This window comes from Mobula hypostoma, chromosome 27 (assembly GCF_963921235.1).
Source record: "Mobula hypostoma chromosome 27, sMobHyp1.1, whole genome shotgun sequence".
NCBI lineage: Eukaryota > Metazoa > Chordata > Chondrichthyes > Myliobatiformes > Myliobatidae > Mobula > Mobula hypostoma.
Genome location: NC_086123.1, coordinates 38,585,851 through 38,610,607, shown reverse-complemented (window position 1 = coordinate 38,610,607; position 24,757 = coordinate 38,585,851). Strand labels below are relative to the sequence as shown.

The window sequence follows — 24,757 nt, the reverse complement described above, 5'->3', positions numbered from 1 at the left end:
CTGTGAGTGGGAAGAAGTAACAGGAAAATCACTTCATTATCTTAAAGTTCCCGCAGCCCGACGCCTACGCAGTGAGGGCTCTTCCCCTCCCCCTGATTCTCCTCCCTTCTTTTCCTGAAGATGCTGAGTCCCCTCTTTGTCTGTCAAATTGCCTTTCTTTATGAACAAGCTCTGAATCTGACACCTCTCACTTTGAAGGAGGATGCCCTCAGTGTGATTTTAAGAACGTGTCTCCTTTGCAACGCACACAGAATGCTGGAAGAACTCAGCTGGTCTGGTAGCATCAGGTCAGAAATGAGTAAACAGTGGACATTTTGGGCCGGGACCTTTCTTCAGCACTGGTTTTCTCTAAGTCTCCTTTGCTATTTTATTTCCCTTTTGGTATTTCATCACAGAAAAATTGGTTTAATACACGAGATTCTGCAGATGCTGGAACCTTAATGGATTTAACTAATATTATTTTCTGCTAGTATCAGCCAATGGAGATATTGACCAATATATGAATTGTCCAGTTTTCAATTCTGTCAGTTTGATTGGACAAAAGCACCACATATGGCCAAGCAGTTTTCCCAACTCCGTATAGAAAATACATCAAAACGAGCTCTTGTATGTACTTAGCTAAATACCCAGTAAACTATTAGCTCCTTTCCAACTCAACCATGTTACCACTGAGTTGAAGTGTAACATGGGGGCAAAATGAAAATGGGGTGATATATACAGGATTGAAGGTGTTATATTTGAATGAACACGGTATACAGAATAAGGTAGATGATCTTGTAGCACAGTTAAGAGATTGTAAGCTATGACGTTGTGGGAATCACTGAGTTGTGTAAAAGAAGATCATAGTTGGGAGCTTAACATCCAAGGATACACACTGTGTTGATAGGACAGGCGGGTCGGGATGGCTCTGTTGGTAAAAAATTAAATCATATCCTTATGAAAAGGTGACATAGGATCGAAAGATGTAGAATTCTTGTGGGTAAAGTTAAGAAACTGCAAGGGTAAAAAGACCATGCTGGGGGTTATATACAGATCTCCAAACAATAGCCAAGCTGTGGGGTATAAATTACAAGGCATATGAACAAGGGCAATTCTGCGATCATCACGAGGGATTTCAATATGCAGGTAGATTGGAAAAATCAGGTGTTGGATCCAAACAGAGGGAATTTTTAGAATGCCTACAAGATAGCTTTTTAGAGCAGCTTGAGGTTGAGCTCACTAGGGGAAAGACAATGCTGGATTGGATGTTATGTAATGAACCAAATTTAATTAGAGAGCTTAAGATAAAGGAACTCTTAAGAGAGAGTGATCATAATATGATAAAATTCACCCTGTAGTTTGAGAAGGAGAAGCTAAAATTAGATGTATCAGTATTACAGTGGAGTAAGGGGAATTACAGAGGCATGAGAGAGGAGCTGACTGAAGATGATAGGAAGGGGACACTAGAAGGGATGGCGTCACAACAGCAATGGCTGGAGTTTCTGGGAGTAATTCGAAGGCGCAGGATAGTTACATCCCAAAGATGAAGAAGTATTCTAAAGGGAGGATGAAGTAACCATAGCTAACAAGAGAAGTCAAAGCCAATGTAAAAGCCCAAGAGAGGGCATATAACATAGCAAAAATTAATGGGAATTTGGAGGATTGAGAAGCTTTTAAAAACCAACAGAAGCCAACTAGAAAAACAATAAGGAGAGAGAAGATTAAACATAAAGGTAAACTAGTCAATAATATAAACGAGGATACAAAAAGATTTTTCCAGATATATAAAGAGTAGAAGAGAGTTGAGAGTGGATATTGGACCACTGTAAGATGACACTCGAGTGGCAATAATGGGGGACAATGAAATAACAGATGGACTTAAGTAGATGTGTTGTGTCAGTTTTCATCGTGAAAGACACTACTAAGGAGAAGGTTCTTGAGAAACTGAAAGGTCTGAAGGTAGAGGAGTCCATAAGACCATAAGACATAGGAGCAGAATTAAGCAATCTTGCCCATTGAGTTTGCTCCACCATTGGAACATGTCAGATTTATTATCCCTCTCAACCCCATTGTCCTGCCTTCTTCCTGTAAACTTTGACACCCTGACTAATCAAAACCTTATCAACCTCCACTTTATATATACTCAATGACGGCCTCCATAGCGATCTGTTGCAACAAATTCCACAGATTCACCACCCTCTGACCGAAGAAATTCCTCCTCATCACTGTTCTACATGGACATCGCTCTATTCTGAAGCTGTGCACTCTGGTCCTAGACTCCCTGACTACAGGAAACATCCTCCCCACATCCACTCTGTCTAGACCTTTCAATAGTCAATAGATTTCAATGAGATGCCCTCTCATTCTTCTAAACTGTAGTGAGCACAGGCCCAGAGCCATCAAACGCTCCTCAAATGATAAACGTTTTAACCTGGAATCATTTTCGTGATCTTCCACTGGACCTTCTCCAATGCTAGCACATTTTTCTTAAAGGGCTCAAAACTGCTCACAATACTCCAAATCAAGTCTGACCAGTGCCTTATAAAACCTCAACATCACCTGTTCTATTCCTCTTGAGGTGAATGCGAACACTGCATTTGTCTTCCTTACTACCTGCAAATTAACCTTTATGGAATCCTGCACAAGGACTCCCAAGTCCCTTTGCACCTTAGATTTTTGAATGTTCTCTCCATTTAGAAAATAATTTTCCTTATTCTGTATACTGTGTTCATTCAAATATAACTTGTTCAGTCCTGTATTCATCACCCTTTTGGACTTTGCCCCCATGTTTCACTTCAAATCATCCCACTGACTGCAATGTTCTCTATCATCTGCCTGTTCTTCCTCACAGTGTCACGACACACTGCATCAAGTGCTCCATCCTCAGCCCTATCACTTCAGTTCCCATCCCCTCGTCAAGTTAGTTTAAACACTCCTCAACAGCTCTAGCAAACCTGCCCTCAAGTCATGCTTCTCCCCATGGTTCAAAAAGAGGCAGTTGAAGATCGTGGAGACATTCGCAGTGATTTTTCAAGAATCACTAGATTCTGGAATGGTTCTGGAGGACTGGAAAATTGCAAATGTCATTTTATTCTTTAAGAATGGAGGGGGCAAAAGAAAGGAAATTTTTGGCCAATTAGCCAAACGCCATTGTTTGGGAAGATGTTGGAGTCCATTATTAAAGATGAAGTTTCAGGGTACTTGGAAGAAGAAGATAAAATAGGCCAAAGTCAGCACAGTTTCCTGAAGGGGAGGGAACCTAGTGGGTTAATTGGGTGTAATTGGGTGGTGCAGTCTCATTGGGCTGGGAGGACCTGTTACTGTACCTCTAAATGAAATAAAATATTTCTTTCACTGCAACTTTTTGATCAACACACACACACACACACACACACACACACACACACACAGACCAAAAAATAAAATGCTGGAGGAACTCAGCAGGCCAGGCAGCATCTGTGGAAAAGAGTAAACAGTTGATGTTTTGGGCCGAAACAGAGGATTTCCAGCATCTGCAGTTTTTCTCTTGGTTGTCATGTTGTACCAGTCTTGGGAGACCTTGATGTGAGCACCAAATTTCCAGTGGATCAAACACACAAAGATGGGAGCAGGAGTAGGGAAATTGGACTCTTAAGCCTGATCTGCCTTTCAGTCAAATCCTGGGAGATTAGCTCTGCATTTCTCTCCACCCTTGCCCGCTGTTGTCTCTGCCTCTCTCAGATATATTAAAAGAATCAAGTTCCAGCACCCTTTGAGGAAGAGTATTCCACAGACTCACAATCCACTGAGGGATTAAAAAATCAGCTCATCCCTGTATTAACTCATCATCATTAAGTAGCTCTGATTCTAGACTCTATCACAAGGAAGATAAGTTCTGCTTGTCGATTGTCTGATCTGGAAGTAGTTCTGGAGTAGTACTAAGAGGCCTTTACTCCGGATCCGGTAACTGAAGTGTATGATCCTGGGTGGATAATAATTAGAAAGCTCCAATCTCCATCCAAACCATTTTGTATTTCCTCATAACCATTCTTAGATTGTTGGCCTCAATCGGTTGTTGAACCTTCTCATTGTCATCCAACATTGGTAGTTTAAACACTGCCATCAACTCACCTTCCAAAGAGTGCTCGAAGCCATACTGAGCAGCTGAAAATAAAGAAAAAGAGTTTTCTTTTGCAAATGAAAATTCTTGAAGCAGTTGTACAAATTAGTACTCATCAGAATAATCACATAAATGTAATAATGCGGAGTTAGACAAGATTGTGGTCATATACAGTTTTACCTGAGGGTCCAGTATAGTGATAGAATTATACAGCACTATAGCTCAGAAACAAGCCCTTCAGCCCATCTAGTGTTGGCCTTCTGCCTATTCCTATCAACCTAAAAACTATCGAGGCTTTTCAATATTCAGTAGGTTTCAATGAAACCCTCCTTCCTTATTCTTCTAAATTCCAGTGATTACAGACCCAGTGCCTTCAACCCTTGTTTATGTTAACCCTTTCATTCCTGGGATCATTCTCAAGAACCTCCTCTGGATCCTCTCCAATGCCAATAAATCCCTTTTTAAGCATGGGGCCCAAAATTGCTCACAATACACCAATGTGGTCCAACCAATGCCTTATAAAGCCTCAGCATCACATCCTTGCTCTTGCGTTCTAGTTCTTTCGAACTGAACGCTAAAATTTCATTTGCCTTCTTTACTAACTACTCAACCTGCAAATTAACTTTCAAGGAATCCTGCACAAAGATTCCCAAGTCCCTTTGCACCCCAAGTGCAGTGGAACTATACCTGGATTTTCTTGGAGCCTATAGTAGTTCTCCAGTCTCACCAGCCATTAACTTTCCAGCCACTTTAGAAATTGAAATGCAGTGCCTTGTCAAAAGCCACTTAGCTTTTGATTTATTGTGGACATATTAGTGTATGGAACTTGTGATGAGAATGAACAACATCACAGATTATATACATTATAACGCAGGGCACTGATGTTATATATAATTTGTGTCAGGCAAAAGAATGGACAGTTCAATGCAGGACGTTGTAGAAGAAAGAATGGGGCCAGGAAATGAAAGGGTTAACACTTTAAGAAGACAGAACTTAGATTAGTACAGCACAGGAACAGGCCTATTGGCCACAATATTGTTCTGCACCAAATAAATTGGTAATCAAGTGGCCAGCTAAACTAGTCCCCTCTGCCTGCTCAGTGTCCATTTTCTTTGCATTCATGTGCCTATCTAAGCATCTCTTATGCAGCAGTTAGTGCAACACCATTACAACTCGGGGCATTGGAGTTCAGAGTTCAATTCCAGCACCGTTCTTGACAAGTCCACCCCATGGAATGTGTGGGTTTTCCTCGAGTGCTCCGACCTCACCCCACAGCCCAAAGACATTGGTCATTGTAAATCGTCCCGTGATTAGATTCGGGTTAATTTGGGGTTGTGGGGTTGCTGAGGCAGTGTGGATCGAAGGACCAGGTAGGGGTACTCTGTGCAGTATCACTACATAAAGAAATAAAGTCCCGGATGTATTTGCCTTTACCCCAGGCAGCATATTCCAGATACCCACCACTCTCTGTGTAAAAACCTTGCCCCTCATATCTCCTTTGAAATGACCCATCTCACCTTAAATGCATGCCCTCTGCTATTAAGACATTACGACCCTGGGAAAAGATACTGCCTGTCTCCTCAATCTATGCCTCTTATAAACCTCTATCAGATCTCCCCTCGGCTTCTGCCCTCCCAGAGGAAACAACCCAAGCTTTTCCACCCCCTCATTACATGCCCTCTAATCCAGGTAATATCTTGGTAAACGTCTTCTGTACCTTCTTGGAAGCCTCGACATCCTTCCCATAATGGAGTGACCACCTATGCTGGGGTGACCGGAACTGTATGCAATACTCCAGATGCAGCCTAACTAGAGTTTAAAAACAAATGAAGTGAATGAAGTGAAAAACGTACTGGCTAGAAATATCTCTAATTAAAGGTTGGAATCCTCGTGCAAGAGGTGCAGAATATAAAGTATGATTTTGGCATTATTGTGTAGCTTTGAGGAACAGTAAATGGAGGTTATCGAGGCAACAGTAAGGATGCATCATTATGGTTATGAATTATGAATGGACATGGGTCATCTCTCACTAAAGCCAAGAAGTTTGTATTTGCCCAAGAACACTTCAGAGTTATGAAGGGATTCAATAGGACAAATGTGTTCTGAAGTCGCAGAGTTACAGAATACTGCAGCACAGAAGCAGGCCCTTTGGCCCATCTAGTCCATGCCGAATTGTTATTCTGCTTCGTCCCATTGACCCACATCTGGACTGTAGCCTGCCACACTCCTCCCATCCATGTACTTATCCACACTTCTCTTCAAAGCTAAAATGGAAACCACATCGGAGTGAAGAAGACCCCTCGGGTTGCCCTTAAACATTTCACTTTTCATTCACAACATATGACCTCTAGTTGTAGCTGCTTGCATTTACCCTCTCTATACCCCTCATAATTTCGTATATCAAATCTCCCCCCTCTCTCGCCAGCATCCATTCTCTGCGCTGTGTGTGTATACAAGAGAATGGACAGTTCAATGTCAATACAAAACCAAAAAATCATATCCACACAAAAATATTCTGCTTATTTCCTTTCATCGTTATCTTGCAGTTTGCCAGTAATAAGATAAGCTTGTGATAATAAGTAATAAGATAACCTTGTAATGAAATAAACAGAAAATTTTTAAGCCTCTTTAAGTGAAGGATGATGAGCACTTGGAATTCACTGGCACACAGCTGCTGATGTAGGGCCCTTCAATCCTTTCACAAGGCACTCATGCTGAAATGTTCTCAGATACAGTAATGTAGTGTTGATGGCAGGTACTCAAGGGAGCAGTTTTTGGAAAACTGTTTACACATGCAAAACGTTATTAGGCACTAGTGAGTTTCCCAGTGAGTGTAGAACCAGGACATATAAAGCGTGGCTAAACAGACTGAGCTTAGAAAGAGTTAATGCCTTTACTGCTAAAAATGCAATTGTAGGATAGAGAGGGTAGCGTAGCGGTTAGTGCCAGTGACCTGGGTTCAATTCTCTGTGAAGGATTTATACATTCTCCCCATGACTATATGGGTTTCTCCGCATGCTCCATTTGCTCCCACGTTCCAAAGGCGTGAGTATAACTGGGCGGCAGGGGTTGGTGGGACTGGAAGAGCCTGTTACTGTGCTGTATCTCAGTAAAATGAACACATAAATAATGTAAGAAGAAGGCAAGTTCAAGCTTTACAATATAAAAGTTGTGGGACTTGAAATCCTGGATGATCAGTCTCAAGAAATGGAATGAAGAAGGATGAAAGGAGACTTGATGGAGGTGCACAAGATGGTACAAGGCTTAGATAGAGTGGACAGTCAGAGACCTTTCCCCAGGACAGACATGGTTTATACAAGAGGGCATAATTTTAAGATGAATGGAGGAAAGTATTAGGGGGGAACCATCAAAGGTAGTTTTTTTCACAGAAATGTGGGTGTGTGGAAGATACTAGCAAGGGAGGTGGTAGAAGCAGATACATTAGGCGCATTTAAAAATTCTTAGGCATATGATGATAGCAAAATGGAGGGCTATGTAGTAGGGAAGAGTGAGATTGATCTTAGAGTAGGTAAAAGTTTGGCACAACTGTGTGGGCTGAAGGGCCTGTACTGTGCTGTAAAGTTCTATGTTCTAGTTTAAGAACAGCTTCATCCCCACTGCTATCAGACTTGTGAGCCTGTCACCTCTTTAACCTCCTTTTCCTTGTAGCACTGTCACGTTCTCAAACTTTTAATTCGACTTCTCTTGGTTGCTCTCTATTTTGTACTGTTTCACTTTGCTCAGTTCCTTTGTTGTGTGATTATCGCTGACTATCAAAACAATTGTGATTATCAAAAAACACTGAATTTGTTAATCGGCATGTTATCTGCACCCCGTTACTCTGTGGGCTTCATGCCAGTAAGGAATTTCTTTGCGTCTCTGGTGGATAAGATAAGAAGCTAATCTGAATGTGACATTCGTATAGTTCTCTGGGCTCTGCACACGCCCATATCCCAGAGTCCCAGACTGGTGCAGGCATCCCATTCCTGGGATCTCACACAGCCACACCTCCCACCACTCCAAAATCTCTGGGGAGCATGGATCACTTCAATCACCTGGAGAAGAATCATCTTTGCCAGCAAGAGGTCCTACAACTTCACTAACTTGACAATTGTTAAGGAAATATTCCTCTCTAAAGACGAACATAAGACATAGGAGCAGAATTAGGTTATTCAGCTCACTGAGGAGGCTCTCCAGCTGATCACAGCTGATTTATTTTCCCTCTCAATTCCATTAATGCTACGCTACTTGAGGGATAAAAATTGGTCAGGATATCAGAAAGAACTTCCAGGCTTTTCTTGGATAAAGTTTTACATCTGAGAGAAGAGAAAGAAGCCAAGTCTAATGTCTTGACTGTAAGATTGTACCTCTGGCAGTGAATTACACCTGCAATACATAGTGCACCGGGTGGTCTGCTCACATACCTGTATGGTTTGATTTTCTGCAGTGTAATGTTACGGACATTATCTGCACCAAAGAAGTGAATTGCAATCTCAGGTATTTCCAGTGTAATTACTTCTTATAATGTTTAAAGACGCCTTTGAGAAGACGTCCTTTTAGACCATAAGATATAGGAGCAGAATTAGGCTATTTGGCCCATCAAGTCTGCTTTACCATTTCATCATGGCTGATCTAATTTTTCTCTCAGCCCCAATCTCCTGCTTTCTCTCTGTATCCCTTCATGCCCTGACCAATCAAGAATTTATCAGCCTCTGCCTTGATAAAGATTTCTCCTCCACAGCCACCTGTGGCAAAGAATCCCACAGATTCACCACTCTCTGACTAAAGAAATTCCTCCTCTCATCTATCAAGGCCTTTCACCGTTCAATAGGTTTCAATGAGGTCACCCCTCATTCTTCTGAATTCTAGTGAATACAGGCCCAGAGCCATCAAACGCTCTTCATATGACAAGCCATTCAATCCTGGAATCATTTTCATGAACCTCCTTTGAACCATCTCCAGTGCCAAGATAAGGAGCCCAAAACTGCTTACAATACTCCAAATGAGGCCTCACTAGTGCTTTGGAAAGTCTCAACATTACGTCGTTGTTTTCATATTCTAGTTATCTTGAAATGAAGGCTAACATCACATTTGCCTTCCTCATCACAGACTCAACCTGCAAATAAATCTTTATGGAATCCTGCACAAGGACCCCAAGTCCCTTTGTGCCTCAGGTTTTTGAATTTTCTCTCCATTTAGAAAATATTCAACCATTTCATTTCTTCTACCAACGTGCATGACCATACACTTTCCGACACTGTATTCCATCTGCCATTTCTTTGGCCATTCAGGACAATCTGTCTAAGTCCTTCTGTAGACTCTCTACTTCCTTAAAAGTAAATGCCCCCACACCTATCTTCATATCATCTGCAAACTTTGCAAGAATCATCCAAATCATTGGCATATGATATAAAAAGAATTGGTCTCAGTACAGACCCCTTGTGGAACACCACTAGTCACCAGCATCCAACCAGAAAAGTCTCCCTTTATTCCCACTCTTTGTCTCCTGCCAATCAGCCACACTTTATCAATGCTAGAGTCTTCCCTGTAATACTATGGGCTCAAAACTTGTTAAGCAGCCTCATGTGGGGTTGATGAAAATCAAAGTGCACAACATCAACCGATTCTCCTTTGTCTATCCTGCTTTTCATTTCTTCAAAGAATTTCAACAGACTTGTCAGGCAAGATTTTCCCTTGAGGAAACCATGCTGACTGGGGCTTATTTTATCATGTGCCCTGAGACCTCATCCTTAATAATTGACTCCAATATCTTCCCAGCCACTGAGATCAGACTATCTGGCCCATAGTTTCCTTTCTTCTGCCTCTCTCTCTTCTTGAAGAGTGGAGAGATATTTGCAATTTTCCAGTCTTTCAGAACTGTCTAGAATCTAGTTATCCTTGAAAGATCGTTATTGATGCATCCCCAATCTTTTCAGCCATCTCTTTCAGAACCTTGGGGTTGTCACCATGGTGGGGCATTGGGAGCAAGGGTGGACCCAAATGCAAGACGCATCTTCTGAGGTTTATTAGATTTAGTTTATTGTTCGATACGCAGGAGAGCTGGGCAGAAGCAGGAGTAGTCAACCGGACAAGGACTCAGGACTACGACTAGGCTGGGACTAGGGGTCTGGGCTTGCAGCGATATGAAGAGGACACGGTATGGACTCCGAGCCACAGACTGGGCAAGGACCCAGTATCTGGGTCTTGCCCCGGGCTCGGACCCCAGAACCAGGCATGGACATGACATGGGATAGGGAGAGGAGGAACATGGAAAACAGAGCCTCGGTCTCGGGAGAGCAGGTACATGGAACCATGGACACATACACAGAACAGAGAACCGGGACCCCTCCTTGGGTACAGGACATAGGGCCGGGACTCACACACAGAACAAAGAGCCGGGACCCCTCCTTGGGTACAGGACATAGGGCTGGGACTCATGACCCCCTGCAGGACAACGGCAAGACGGCCTGACTTACCCCACGGAGGCGAGGACAAGACAAGACTAACACGAAAGAACACCAGACAGTACCTATCTAGTTCCGGCGATAGAACTAGACCGAGGTGCAGGCGAGGGCTGCAGGCGAGGGCTAGAGGCGAGAGGGGCAGAGAAATGATTCAGACAGCAGGGTAGGACGGGAATAACAGACCACCAGGGCCAGGACCTGACTCGGAACTTGGAAGTCGCCAGGGCCGGGACTTGACTTGATACTTGAATGCCTCCAGGGGCAGGACTTGACTTGGAGCCTTCGGGTAGTGGCGAGCTCTCAACTTGGCCCGGGAGCAGTTTACAGCAGTTCTTGATTCCCTCCGGCAGGTTAACTGACGGACCCACCTCATTGAGGAAACTTTGCAGGCTCGCTTTGGCGAGGTAACTGGACAGGGTTGCTCCGGTGAGGAAAGGCAAATTACCGGCACTCGCTTCGGGCGGAGACTAGGCTTGCTCTGGCCAGATGACATTAGCACGCCGTACCTTTGGTGACTTTTCAGACGCTCCTGCACCGAACGGCTGAAAGCTGGAGCCTATAAACTACCGGTTCAGTTGAGAGTAAATTGCCTCCAATCACCAAAGCTGAGGGACACGGGAAAACAGGGAACCAAAGGGAAACAGGGAGTCAACAGTCCGGATCGTAACATAAACAAAGTAAATTTAAAAGGACCCTGATCCAGACCATGACAGGGGTTTGGTCTATCTGGTCCAGGTGACTTATGTACTTTCAGATCTTTCCGTTTCCCAAGAACCTTCTCCCTAGTAATGGCAACTCCACGCACTTCCCGACTCCTGACATCTGGAGCTTCCACCATACTACTAGTGTCTTCCACAGTGAAGGCTGATGCAAAATACTTATTCAGTTCATCTGCTATTTCCTTGTTACCCCATTATTACCTCTCCAGCACCGTTTTCCAGCGGTCTAATATCAACGCTCATCTCTTTTACATTTTATGCATCTGAATAAACTTTTGGTATCCTCTTTAACATTATGGGCTAGCTTACCTTTGTATTCCATCTTTACGTTCTTAATGACTTTTTAGTTACCTTCTGTTCATATTTAAAAGCTTCTCAATCTTCCAACTTCCCACTATTTTTTGTTCTATTATATGCACTCTCTTTGGCTTTTATGTTGGCTTTGACTTCTCTTGTTAGCCACAGCTGTGTCATCTTGCCTTTAGGATATATCTTCCTCTTTGGGATGTATATATCCAGTGCCTTCTGAATTCCTTTCAGAAATTCCAGCTATTGCTGCCCTGCTGCTATCCTTGCTGGTGTCCTTTTCCAATCAATTACAGCCAGCTCCTCTCTCATGCCTCTGTAATTCCCTTTATTCCACTATAATACTGATACATCTGATTTTAGTTTCTCCTTCTCTAATTTCAGTGTGAATTCTATCATATTATGATCACTTTCCCCTGAGCGTTGTTTTATCTTAAGCTCTCTAATCAATTTTGGATCATTGCAAAACACCCAATCCAGAATAGCTGATCCTGTAGTGGGCTCAACCACGAGTTGCTCTAAAAACCCATCTTGTAGCTACTCTGGAAATTCCCTTCTCCTGGAATCCATCACGAACCTGATTTTCCCAATCTACCTGCATATTGAAAATCCCCCATGACCATTGTAACATTGTCCTTTTGGCATGCATTTTCTATCTCCCATTGTAATTTGTAGACCTCAGCCATACCACTGTTACCCTGCAATTCCTCAGCTTTATCCACAATGATGCAACACCTTCCAACCCTATCACCTCTTTCTAATGATTTGATATCATTTTTTACCAACAGAGCAATGCCACCCCCTCTGCCTGCTTGCCTGTCCTTTCGTTACAATGAGTAAGGAAAAACTTGGACATTTGTTGCACGGAATGGGTGAACCCAAACGCAGGACATTGGCACAGAGATAGAGTTAGAATGCAGACGAGAGCATGAGCGTGGCTGGAGCGTGACCGGAAACATTGCTGGAGTTGAACAGCAAATGAAAGGCAAATGGCAGGCGATACTTATCTTGACACAGAGAGACAGAGTTACACAGGTAAACCTCAGTACGGAAGTAAAACTTAGAATACACAATTCTAAGCGGCTGGAATGTGAATAACCACACTGGCTAAAACGATGATCTGGCGATGAGTGGATGCAAAGCCGGGATATTTATGCTGCAGGTTTAAATGAAAATCAGGTGTGTCACAATCAAAGGGAATTAGGGAGAATATGGGGAATTAACGGTCTGGACCATGATGGTACCCTGCTTCCTCAACGGGAGCCTCCAGGCGAACCACCAGGCTTGCCCGGATTGTCTCGATGGAAATCACGGATGAGGGAAGGGTCTAAGATGAAGGAGCAGGGAATCCGGGTGCGCTTCTCAGGCCTGTATCCCTCCCAATCGACCAGGTACTGGAGACCCCTGCCTCGATGGCACACATCCAGTATTGGCCGGACGGTGTAAACTGGGTAATCGTCGATGACCCGGGCGGGTGGAGGAGGTTCAGCAGGAGGGCACAAAGGGCTGACAGACACGGGTTTCAGTTGGGAGATGAGGAACTTGGGATGAATGTGCATAGATCTGGGCAGTTTGAGTTTGACCACCGAGGGGTTGATAATGCTCTCCATTTCAAATGGTCCGATGTAGCGAGGGAAAAGTTCCTTGGATTCATTTTTGAGGGGGATGTCCCCTGAAGAGAGCCAGACCTTCTGCCCAGGCTGACAGTTGGGTGCTGGAATCCGGTGGCGATGGGCGATACTCCGGTTGCGGTCAGCAGAGTAGAGCAGGGCCGCACGTGCATCCTTCCAGACCTTGTGGCACTGGCGGAGATGGGGCTGTACTGAAGGCACAGCAATGTCGTCTTCGTGGACAGGAAACAGAGGGGGTTGATAGCCAAGGGAGCATTCGAAAGGAGACATACCGCTGGCAGCGCTGACCAGGGAGTTGTGGGTGTACTCAAGCCAAGTGAGATGGGTGCTCCAGGGTGACGGGTTGCTGGCGGAAATGCAGCGCAGCGCTGCTTCCAAATCCTGATTTGCTCGCTCCGTTTGACCGTTAGTCTGTGGATGGAAACCTGAAGACAGACTTACTGAAGCTCCAAGGGCTTGACAGAAGGATCTCCAGACTTGGGAGATGAATTGGAGGCCCCGATCAGAAACAATGTCAGAGGGAATTCCATGAAGGCGGAAGACGTGTTGGGCAAGGAGGTCGGCTGTATCCTAGTCATAATCATAGTCATAGTCATACTTTATTGATCCCGGGGGAAATTGGTTTTCGTTACAGTTGCACCATAAATAATTAAATAGTAATAAAACCATAAATAATTAAATAGTAATATGTAAATTATGCCAGGAAATAAGTCCAGGACCAGCCTATTGGCTCAGGGTGTTTGACCCTCCAAGGGAGGAATTGTGAAGTTTGATGGCCACAGGCAGGAATGACTTCCTATGACGCTCTGTGCTGCATCTCGGTGGAAAGAGTCTCTGGCTGAATGTACTCCTGTGCCCAACCAGTACATTATGTAGTGGATGGGAGACATTGTCCAAGATGGCATGCAACTTAGACAGCATCCTCTTTTCAGACACCACTGTGAGAGAGTCCAGTTCCATCCCCACAACATCACTGGCCTTACGAATGAGTTTGTTGATTCTGTTGGTGTCTGCTACCCTCAGCCTGCTGCCCCAGCACACAACAGCAAACATGATAGCACTGGCCACCACGGACTCGTAGAACATCCCCAGCATCATCCGACAGATGTTAAAGGACCTCAGTCTCCTCAGGAAATAGAGACGGCTCTGACCCTTCTTGTAGACAGCCTCAGTGTTCTTTGACCAGTCCAGTTTATTGTCAATTCGTATCCCCAGGTATTTGTAATCCTCCACCATGTCCACACTGACCCCCTGGATGGAAACAGGGGTCACTGGTACCTTCGCTCTCCTCAGGTCTACCACCAGCTCCTTAGTTTTTTTCACGGGCTGTAGGGAGTTTGGGAAGGGCTATGAAGAAACAGCTTTGGAGAAACGGTCCACTATGGTGAGTCCAGCAGTGTTCCCTTGTAAAGGGACGAAATCCAGAGCAATGTGGGACCAAGGACGGCCAGGGACAGGTAGGGGACGAAGCAGCCCAGCAGGTGGCTGAGTCGAAGAAGCGAGTATCAGAATCCATGGTGGGCCACTAGAAGTGTCGCTTCAGGAGGGACAGAGTTCGATCGATTCCAGGATGGCGGGTGAACCGGGAAGTATACCCCCACTGGAGAAGCTGAGACTGGACAGAGTCAGGTATGAAGATGTGATTGGGAGTGGGGTCCATCGCCTGGGTCAGGTTGAGTCCGTTGGGCCTCTTTGACTATGGATTAGATCTCCCAGGTGAGGGCAGCCACAACACAGGATGGTGGAAGGATAGTATCAGGATTGGAAGGGTCCTCCTCGGAGACGTATTGACGAGAGAGAGCATCTGGCTTCCCATTCTTGGAACCAGGACGGTAGGTGAGGATGAAATTGCAGCAGCCAAAAAATAATGCCCAACGGACTTGGCCGGAGTTAAGGCATTTAGCTGTCTGGATGTATGCTGGGTTCTTACGGTCTGTCCAGACGATAAATGGGTGTTCTGCTCTCTCCAGCCAGTGCCTCCACTCCTCCACAGCGAGTTTGACAGCCAGCAATTCCTGGTTCCCAACGTCATAGTTCCGTTCGGCAGGGGATAGACGGCGAGAGAAGAAGGCGCAGGCATAGAGCTGTTGGTCTGGGACAGAGCATTGAGAGAGGACCGCTCCCACCCCAGAGTCGGAGGTGTGGACTTCCACAATAAATTGGTGAGATGGGTCAGGTTGGACCAGGATGGGAGCGGAGGTGAAACGCCTCTTCGGCTCCGAGAAGGCTGAGTTCGTTTCGGGGGTCCAGTGGAAGGACATCGCAGGAGAGGCGAGTTGAGTAAGGGGCGCTGCGACCCGGCTGTAATCCCTGATGAAGCGACGGTAGAAGTTTGCAAATCCCAGAAATCGCTGGAGTTGTTTGAGCGTCGTGGGTTTTGGCCACTCCACCACCGCCCGGATCTTTTTGGGATCTGCCCTCACTTGTCCGCTCTCAATGATGTGCCCCAGGAAACTGACAGAACGAGCATGGAACTCTCACTTCTCTGCCTTAACAAATAGCTTGTTCTCCAAAAGCCTCTGAAGAACCTGACGGACATGGTGGGTGTGCTCCTGAAGATTACGGGAGAAGATTAGGATGTTGTTCAAATAAACGAAAACGAAATGGTTAATAAAGTCCCTAAGGACGTCATTTACCAGGGCTTGGAAGACGGTGGGGGCATTGGTGAAACTGAATGGCATGACCAGATATTCGAAAAGACTGAGGGGGGGTGTTGAAAGCTGTTTTCCATTCATCTCCCTCCCTTGGTGTCCCACAAGGATATGTTCTGGGACCTCTACTTTTCGTGATTTTTATTAACGACCTGGATGTGGGGGTAGAAGGATGGGTTGGCAAGTTTGCAGACGACACAAAGGTTGGTGGTGTTGTAGATAGTGTAGAGGATTGTCAAAGATTGCGGAGAGACATTGATAGGATGCAGAAGTGGGCTGAGAAGTGGCAGATGGAGTTCAACCCGGAGAAGTGTGAGGTGGTACACTTTGGAAGGACAAACTCCAAGGCAGAGTACAAAATAAATGGTAGGATACTTGGTAGTGTGGAGGAGCAGAGGGATCTCGGGGTACATGTCCACAGATCCCTGAAAGTTGCCTCACAGGTGGATAGGATAGTTAAGAAAGCTTATGGGGTGTTAGCTTTCATAAGCTGAAGGATAGAGTTTAAGAGTCGCGATGTAATGATGCAGCTCTATAAAACTCTGGTTAGGCCACACTTGGAGTATTGTGTCCAGTTCTGGTCACCTCACTATAGGAAGGATGTGGAAGCATTGGAAAGGGTACAGAGGAGATTTATCAGGATGCTGCCTGGTTTAGAAAGTATGCATTATGATCAGAGATTAAGGGAGCTAGGGCTTTACTCTTTGGAGAGAAGGAGGATGAGAGGAGACATGATAGAGGTGTACAAGATAATAAGAGGAATAGATAGAGTGGATAGCCAGCGCCTCTTCCCCAGGGCACCACTGCTCAATACAGGAGGACATGGCTTTAAGGTAAGGGGTGGGAAGTTCAAGGGGGATATTAGAGGAAGGTTTTTTACTCAGAGAGTGGTTGGTGCGTGGAATGCACTGCCTGAGTCAGTGGTGGAGGCAGATACACTAGTGAAGTTTAAGAGACTACTAGACAGGTATATGGAGGAATCTAAGGTGGGGGCTTATATGGGAGGCAGGGTTTGAGGGTCAGCACAACATTGTGGGCCGAAGGGCCTGTACTGTGCTGTACTATTCTATGTTCTTATCCTGACCAGGTGATAGGCATTCCGCAGGTCCAATTTAGAGAAAATTGTGACTCCGTGAAGGGGTTCGAAGACAGAGTTGATAAGGGGCAGGGGATACTTATTCTTTATGGTGATGTTGTTCAAGCCACGGTAGTCAACGCAGGGGCGCAGTGAGCCGTCTTTCTTCCCCACAAAGAAGAAACCTGCGCCTAAAGGGGAAGATGAGGGTCGGATAATGCCAGCCGCGAGGGAGTCATTCACGTACGTCTCCATAGTTTCATTTTCTGGTTGGGACAGGTTGTACAGTTGACTGGTGGGTAGTGAGGCTCCGGGAAGAAGGTCAATTGTGCAATCGTACGGGCGATGTGGAGGCAGAGAAAGGGCCCGTTGTTTGATGAACACTTCTCCCAGATCGTGATACTCTATGGAAACCTTGGACAAGTCAGGAGGCTCAGAGGCGGACGAGGTCGCGGTGACTTCCACTGGGGGAAGGGCTGATTGCAGACAAGAGGAATGGCAGAACGAACTCCAGCTGACTATCTTCCCGGTGGGCCAGTCGATATGGGGGTTATGACGGCTTAACCAGGGGTGGCCAAGAACTATAGGAGCTTGAGGAGAGGAAATTAAATTGAATCGTACCCTTTCCCGATGGTTTCCAGAGAGAAGGAGAAGCAGGGGTTCTGTCCAGTGTGTGACTCGGGCCAGGAGTGCCTGGGCGTCCGGGGGGTACACAATGGCTCACGAAGAATTCTGGCTTGAAGGGCTAAGTTTTCATCCAAAGAGTTTCCCTCTGCGCTGGAGTCCACTAGTGCCAACAGAGGCAGGGACTATTGGTTGTAACACAGAGTGGCTTGAAGCTGCATCCGGGGTTGGGGCACGGAAGGGAATGTTGTCTGGCTCACCGGGGTCCCCCCAGCTACTGGTGAGCCCTCCCTTTTTGGCCGAAGGGGGCAGGTGACAAGGAAGTTGCCGGACTGGCTACAATATAGACACTCCCCCGCTCTCAATCTCCGGAGTCTTTCAGCGGGAGAAAGGCGGTTCCATCCCAGGGGCATGGGTTTCTCTCCTGGGGCAGGGCTGGGAGCTACTTGGGGTGCAGAAAGAGGAGAGAGGCTTGTTGTGGAGGGAGGTGGTAATGCATGTCAAGAAGTGGCCAAAGGTGGTGGACGACCAGTTCTTTCTCTATGGCGTTCTCGGAAGCGATTGTCCAACCTGGTGGCTAAGGAGATCAGGGAGGCCAGGCTGTCAGTGTCAGTGTCGTCTCTCGCTGTCAACTCGTCCTTCACCAGGTTGCTGAGTCCATTCCAAAAACCCCCTGGAGTGACTCATCGTTCCACCCCGAGTCGGCTGCTAACGTCCGCAACTCCACGGAATATTCGGCAACACTGCGGGAGCCCTGGCGGAGAATGAGTAGACGCTTAGCGGCGTCTTTACCATGACGGGGTGGTCAAAGATCTTTCTCACTTCCGCGATAAAAGTGGTGAAAGAAGAGCAGATATCCAGTTGGTTGTCTCAGACTGCTGTGGCCCACGCTAATGAACTTCCCTGCAGCAACCCCACAATACAAGCAATCTTTGACGTATCTATTGAATAAGTTGACGACTGCTGTGCAAACATCAGGGAGCACTGAAGGAGGAAGCCCCAGCATTTCCCCAATTCTCCCGCGGAGTGCTCAGGTACAGGGACATGAGGTTCTCTGGGCGGGGGTGTTGGTGACACGTGGGGGGTTGCTGCTACTGACTGTCTGGGCTGGCTAGGCTGGGTTCCAGGAGTGGGTTGAGTGATATGACTGGAGACACGGACCACCTGGTTACCGATCTGCGTGACGTGAGCAGACAGGGAACGGAGGTTCTCCATGACCTTCCGGAGGAGTTGGTCGTGCTGTCCCAGTAGGGAACCCTGGCTGGTGAGGGCTTGTTGAAGGGTGTTTGTGTCCGCTGGGTCCATGATGGCCAGATCGTTCTGTTGCATGGGACAGCTGAACCCAAACGCAATATACTGGCACACAGACAGAGTTAGAATGCAGATGAGGGCGTGACTGGAACTTGACAGGAAGCGTTGCTGGAGTTGAACGGCAAATGAAAGGCAAACGTCAGGCGATACTTATCTTGACACAGAGAGACAGAGTTACACAGATAAACCTCGGTACGGAAATAAAACTTAGAATACACAATTCTAAGCGGCCGGAACGTGAATAACCACACTGGCTAAAACAACGATCTGGCAATGAGTTGATGCAAAGCCAGGATATTTATGCTGCAGGTTTAAATGAAAATCAGGTGTGTTGCAATCAAAGGGAATTAGGAGAATATGGGGAATTAATGGTCGGGACCGTGACAACATTAAGTTCCCAGCTATACTCTTCTCTCAGCCATGATTCAGTGATGCCTACAACATCATACTTGTCAATCTGAAACTGTGCTGCAAGTTCATCTACCTTATTCCTTATACTGCATGCATTCAAATATAACACCTTCAGTCCTGTCTTCACCCTTTTCGATTTTGTCCGTTTTATATATTGCAGCATCCTGTTGACTGCAGTTTTGCCCTATCAACAATCCCTCCTCTGTTTGTAAACCAGGCACATCATCATCAGGCACTATTATCCACCTTTCCTATGATACTTCTTGCATTGAAGTGTACGCAGCTCGGGACAGTAGTCGCACCTTTTGATCCCTAAATTTGTCTGAGGTCTTACCAACATCTGCTTCCACAACCTCTCCACTATCTGTTCTGGCACTCTAGTTCCCACCCCCCTGCATCTCTAGTTTAAACCACCCCCCCCCACCTCACACCTGTGCAGCACTAGGAAACCTTGCTGCTGAGATATTAGCCCCCCTCCAGTTCAAGTGAAAAACGTCTCTTCCGTACAGGCCCCACCTTCTCTGGAAGAGAGCCCAATGATCCAAAAATCTTATGCCCTCCCTCCTACAACAACTCCTTAGCCACGTATTAAACTGCATAATCTTCCTAGTTCTGGCCTCACTAGCACGTGGCATGGGTAGCAATCCTGAGATCACAACCTTGGAGATCTTGCCCTTTAACTTAGCACCTAACTCCCTGAACTCTCTATGCAGAATCTCGTCACTCATCCTACTCATGTCATTGGTACCTACATGGACCATGACTTCTGGCTGTTCACCCTTCCACTTAAGAATGCCGAGGACTCAATCCAATATATCCCTGTCCCTGGCACCCAAGAGGCAACATACCACCCAGTAATCTCATTCTTGCCCACAGAACCTCCTGTTCACTCCCCTAACTAACAAATCGCCTCTCACCACAGCCTGCCTCTTCACCCCTTCCCTTCTGAGTCGCAGAGCCAGACTTGGTGCCAGAAACCCGACTACTGTGACTTTCGCTTTTGGGTCAACCCCTCCCCCCAACAGCGGGGTACCTGGATAGAGCCAACTGTTTGGAAGGTTTAAAGGCTCTCATCCACTTCCCTAAGCAACAGGCTCTTCAGAGTTGGCTGCTGGGGTGTATTGCCTGGTGGGTTGATTTAGAAGGAGTACAGTTCACGTTGGCTTCTGCATGAATTAACATGGAGTTGTCACCATGAACAGCATGCCAGCTTCAGACCAAAGTCATGTCGCAGTTGGTGTAACACTATGACCTGTGTTCACTACTGCTGCTGTCTGTAAGGAACTTGTATCTTCTCCCTGTGACTGCAGGGGTTTCCGCCAACTGGTCTGGTCTCCTCCCACATGGGTTAACTGGTCAGCAGGGCACAAGTGGGCTCGTCTGGGCGTGAAGAGCCTCTCACTGTGCTGTATCTCTACGGGAAATAAATAAACTCGTGCTCAGAATGAATACTCACCTCCTTTCCACCCACATACATCGAAGCACCAGTTTGTACGCTGCCAGGTTTCTGGGCAGACTCTCGGAGCTGTGGGCAGATCTGCTGATCCCACTTCTCATGGTGCAAAGCCTGGCCGACGGGCATCCACAGGCAGCTGGCACTGCTCTGAGGGTGGTGCAAAACTTGGCCCTTACCTTTACATGAAGGCAGTGGCCCACTCCAGTGGGATGGGTGGGCAATGATGCATCTGATAGTAACCTCTCCAACCAGCTCAAAGCCTTCATAACACATGAAGGTCAACGTCTCGCCTGGCAGATACAGACGCTTATATAGAATCTGGTAGCCATTTTCTGGTAGTCCTGGGTTTTCACACGCTACTGACTCCTCAGCTGAAAGAAATCAGAAATCAGACATTATGGGGAGGGAGAATAATAACCTGCATTTAGACAGCAGTTCTTAGGTCAACACTCTGAAGCTCAAAATGATCTGATGTTCTAGATCAGAGACCAGTGTAGCGCAGTCCATGATGTTGTTCTGACCTTTTCACCTGCCCTAAGATCATCCTGTGCCTATCTAAGAGTCTTTTAAATGTCCCTAATCTACAGTATCTACCTCGACCACAACCCCTGGCGGTGTGTTCCATGCACCCACCATCATCCATGTAAAAAACATACTTCTGGCATCCCCTCCACACTTTACTCCTATCTCTTTAAAATCATACCCCTTTTATTAGCCATTTCTGCTGGCCACTCAGTCTGTGGGGGGTCTCTTCTCATTACGTATAGCTCAATCAAGTCTCATCTCATCCTCCTTTGCTCCAAAGAGAAAAGCCCGAGTTCACTCAGCCTATCCTCATAAGACCTGCTCTCTAATCCAGGGAAATCTCCTTTGCACCCTTTCTAAAATTCCTTAAGTTAAGTTAGTGGGCTCACTCTTGCTGGAAAAGATAAAGATTAGCTTTATTTGTCACGTACGCATTGGGATAGCGCACAGTGAACATCGAAGCATACAGTGAAATCTGTTGTTTGCTTCAAAGACCACCACAGTTCAAGATGTGCTGGGGGCAGCCCACAAGTGTCACCATGCTTCTGACTACAGAACGGGCCAGAAGTGAGTTAAGGGCAAAGCATTCACTTTACGAACCCTAGCCCATGTCTTTGGAACGGGGGAAGAAACCGGAACATCCAGAGGAAACCTGTGCAGTTACAGGGAGAGCGTGACAGGAATTCAATCCCAGTCGCCGAGCTCTGGGTGCTGCAATCGTGCTACACTACTGTGCTACCTACCAGAATCGTGCTACACTATGGTGCTACCTACCAGAATCGTGCTACACTATGGTGCTACCTAGCAGAATCGTGCTACACTACTGTGCTACCTACCAGAATCGTGCTACACTACGGTGCTACCTACCAGAAGCGTGCTACACTATGGTGCTACCTACCAGAATCGTGCTACACTACTGTGCTACCTACCAGAATCGTGCTACACTACTGTGCTACCTACCAGAATCGTGCTACACTACAGTGCTACCTACCAGAATCGTGCTACACTACTGTGCTACCTACCAGAATCGTGCTACACTACTGTGCTACCTACCAGAATCGTGCTACACTACGGTGCTACCTACCAGAATCGTGCTACACTACTGTGCTACCTACCAGAATCGTGCTACACTATGGTGCTACCTACCAGAATCGTGCTACACTACTGTGCTACCTACCAGAATCGTGCTACACTACGGTGCTACCTACCAGAAGCGTGCTACACTACTGTGCTACCTACCAGAATCGTGCTACACTACTGTGCTACCTACCAGAAGCGTGCTACACTACTGTGCTACCTACCAGAATCGTGCTACACTACTGTGCTACCTACCAGAAGCGTGCTACACTACTGTGCTACCTACCAGAATCGTGCTACACTACGGTGCTACCTACCAGAAGCGTGCTACACTACTGTGCTACCTACCAGAATCGTGCTACACTACTGTGCTACCTACCAGAATCGTGCTACACTACTGTGCTACCTACCAGAATCGTGCTACACTACGGTGCTACCTACCAGAATCGTGCTACACTACGGTGCTACCTACCAGAATGCAAGTCTGAAGATTTTTCATTTGTCGTTTGGTGTTTGTGTGCCACTGGCAAAACCATCAGATATTCCCTCTCCTTAATCGTTCTCAGGAAGCTCCCTTTTTGAATTGTAGCATTCCCTCTGGGGAAGATGCCCCCACAGAGATGTTAGTGAGGGAGCTCCGAACAATGAAGGAACTATGATATATTTAGAGGTCAGAATGGTGTGCAACTTATTTCATTACAACGTGGATGGAAGCCATTCAGCCCATTGAATCCCTGCTGGTTCTCAGAACAGAGTTATTAACCAATTTCCCAACTTGCTCACCTAATGCCCAAATATTTTCAACAGCCACCCACAAGAAAAGGCTAAGTCACCTTGGCCATTTATCCTACGTCTTTGGGATGTGGGAGGGTTCTCAGCCGGCAGTCACGAGGAAAGTGTGCACAGACCATGCAGGCAACACCCAGGGTCGGGATTGAACTGGGTCACTGCAGCTGGGTCCCTGTGCCATGCTGTACCAGGATGATTCCTGAAGATGTTGCCTCCTTGCATCCAAGGACCTTGTTCTTTTGTGACATTATGGAACTTTATATGTACAAATGAACAGAGGAATTTTGAGGACCATGTCCATATCCCCCTCAAAATTTCCATGCAAGTTGATACGGTGGTTAAGTAGATGTGTGGTGTGTTGGCTTTTGTACATCAGGGGATTGAGTTCAAGAGCCGTAAGGTCATGTTGCAGCTCTATAAAATCCTGGTTAGACCACACTTGGAATATTGTGTTCAATTCTGGTCATGTCTTTGTAGGAAGAACATGGAAGCTTTTGAGAGAATGCAGAGGAGATCTTCCAGGATGCACCTGGATTGGAGAGCATGCCTTATGGGATAGGTTGAGTGAGCTCGGGCTTTTCTCTTTGGAATGAAGGAGGATGAGAACTGACTTGATAGAGGTGTACCAGGACAGCCAGGGACATTTTCCCAGGGCAGAAATAATTAATATAAGATGATTGGGGGAAACTATAGGGGGGATGGTAGAGGCAGATACATTAGAGAAAGTTAAGATAGTCTCAGATAGGCACATGGATGAAAAAAAAATGAAGGGCTCTTTGAGAGGGAAGGGTTAGATTGATCTTGGAATATGTTAAGAGGTTGGCACTGTTATATTTGGAAAGTATTCTTAGAGATGATATATATAATTATCTGGATAGACAGGGTCTGATTAGGAACAGTCAACATGGATTTGTGCGAGGAAGGTCATGTTTGACAAATCTTATTGAATTTTTTGATGATGTTTCTAAGAAAGTTGACGAGGGTAAAGTGGTGGCTGTTGTCTATATGGACTTCAGTAATGCCTTTGACAAGGTTCCACACAGAAGGTTAGTTAGGAAGGTTCAATCGTTAGGCATTAATATCTAAGTAGTAAAATGGATTCAGCAGTGGCTGGATGGGAGATGCCAGAGAGTAGTAGTGGATAACTCTGTGTGTCAGATTGGAGGACGGTGTGTAGCGGTGTGCCTCAGGGATCTGTACTGGGTCCAAGGTTGTTTGTCATATATATTAATGATCTAGATGATGGGGTGGTAAATTGGATTAGTAAGTATGCAGATGATACTAAGACAGGTGGCGTTGTGGATAATGAAGCAGTTTTTCAAAACTTGCAGAGAGATTTAGGCCAGTTAGAAGAGTGGGCTGAAAGATGGCAGTTGGAGTTTAATGCAGAAAAATATGAGGTGCTACATTTTGGTAGGACTAATCAAAATAGGACATACATGGTAAATGGTAGGGCATTGAAGAATGCTGTAGAACAGAGGGATCTAGGAATAATGGTGCATAGTTCCCTGAAGGTGGAATCTCATGGGGATAGGGTGGTGAAGAAAGCTTTTGGTATTGCAAACACGAGGAATCTGCAGATGCTGGAAATTCAAGCAACACACATCAAAGTTGCTGGTGAACGCAGCAGGCCAGGCAGC

General features: G+C 46.1%; 1 protein-coding gene across 1 annotated transcript in view; it reads right to left on the bottom strand.

Moving 5' to 3' along the window:
* Positions 1-24,757, bottom strand: part of LOC134338400 (seizure 6-like protein) — a 445,108-nt gene that overhangs the window by 7,433 nt on the left and 412,918 nt on the right. The window contains exons 13-14 of the mRNA XM_063034201.1: positions 20,903-21,097; positions 4,090-4,122 (exon numbers count right to left, since the gene is read on the bottom strand). Of these exons, the coding sequence (XP_062890271.1) occupies positions 4,090-4,122; positions 20,903-21,097 (228 nt within the window). The remainder of the gene's footprint in view (positions 1-4,089; positions 4,123-20,902; positions 21,098-24,757) is intronic.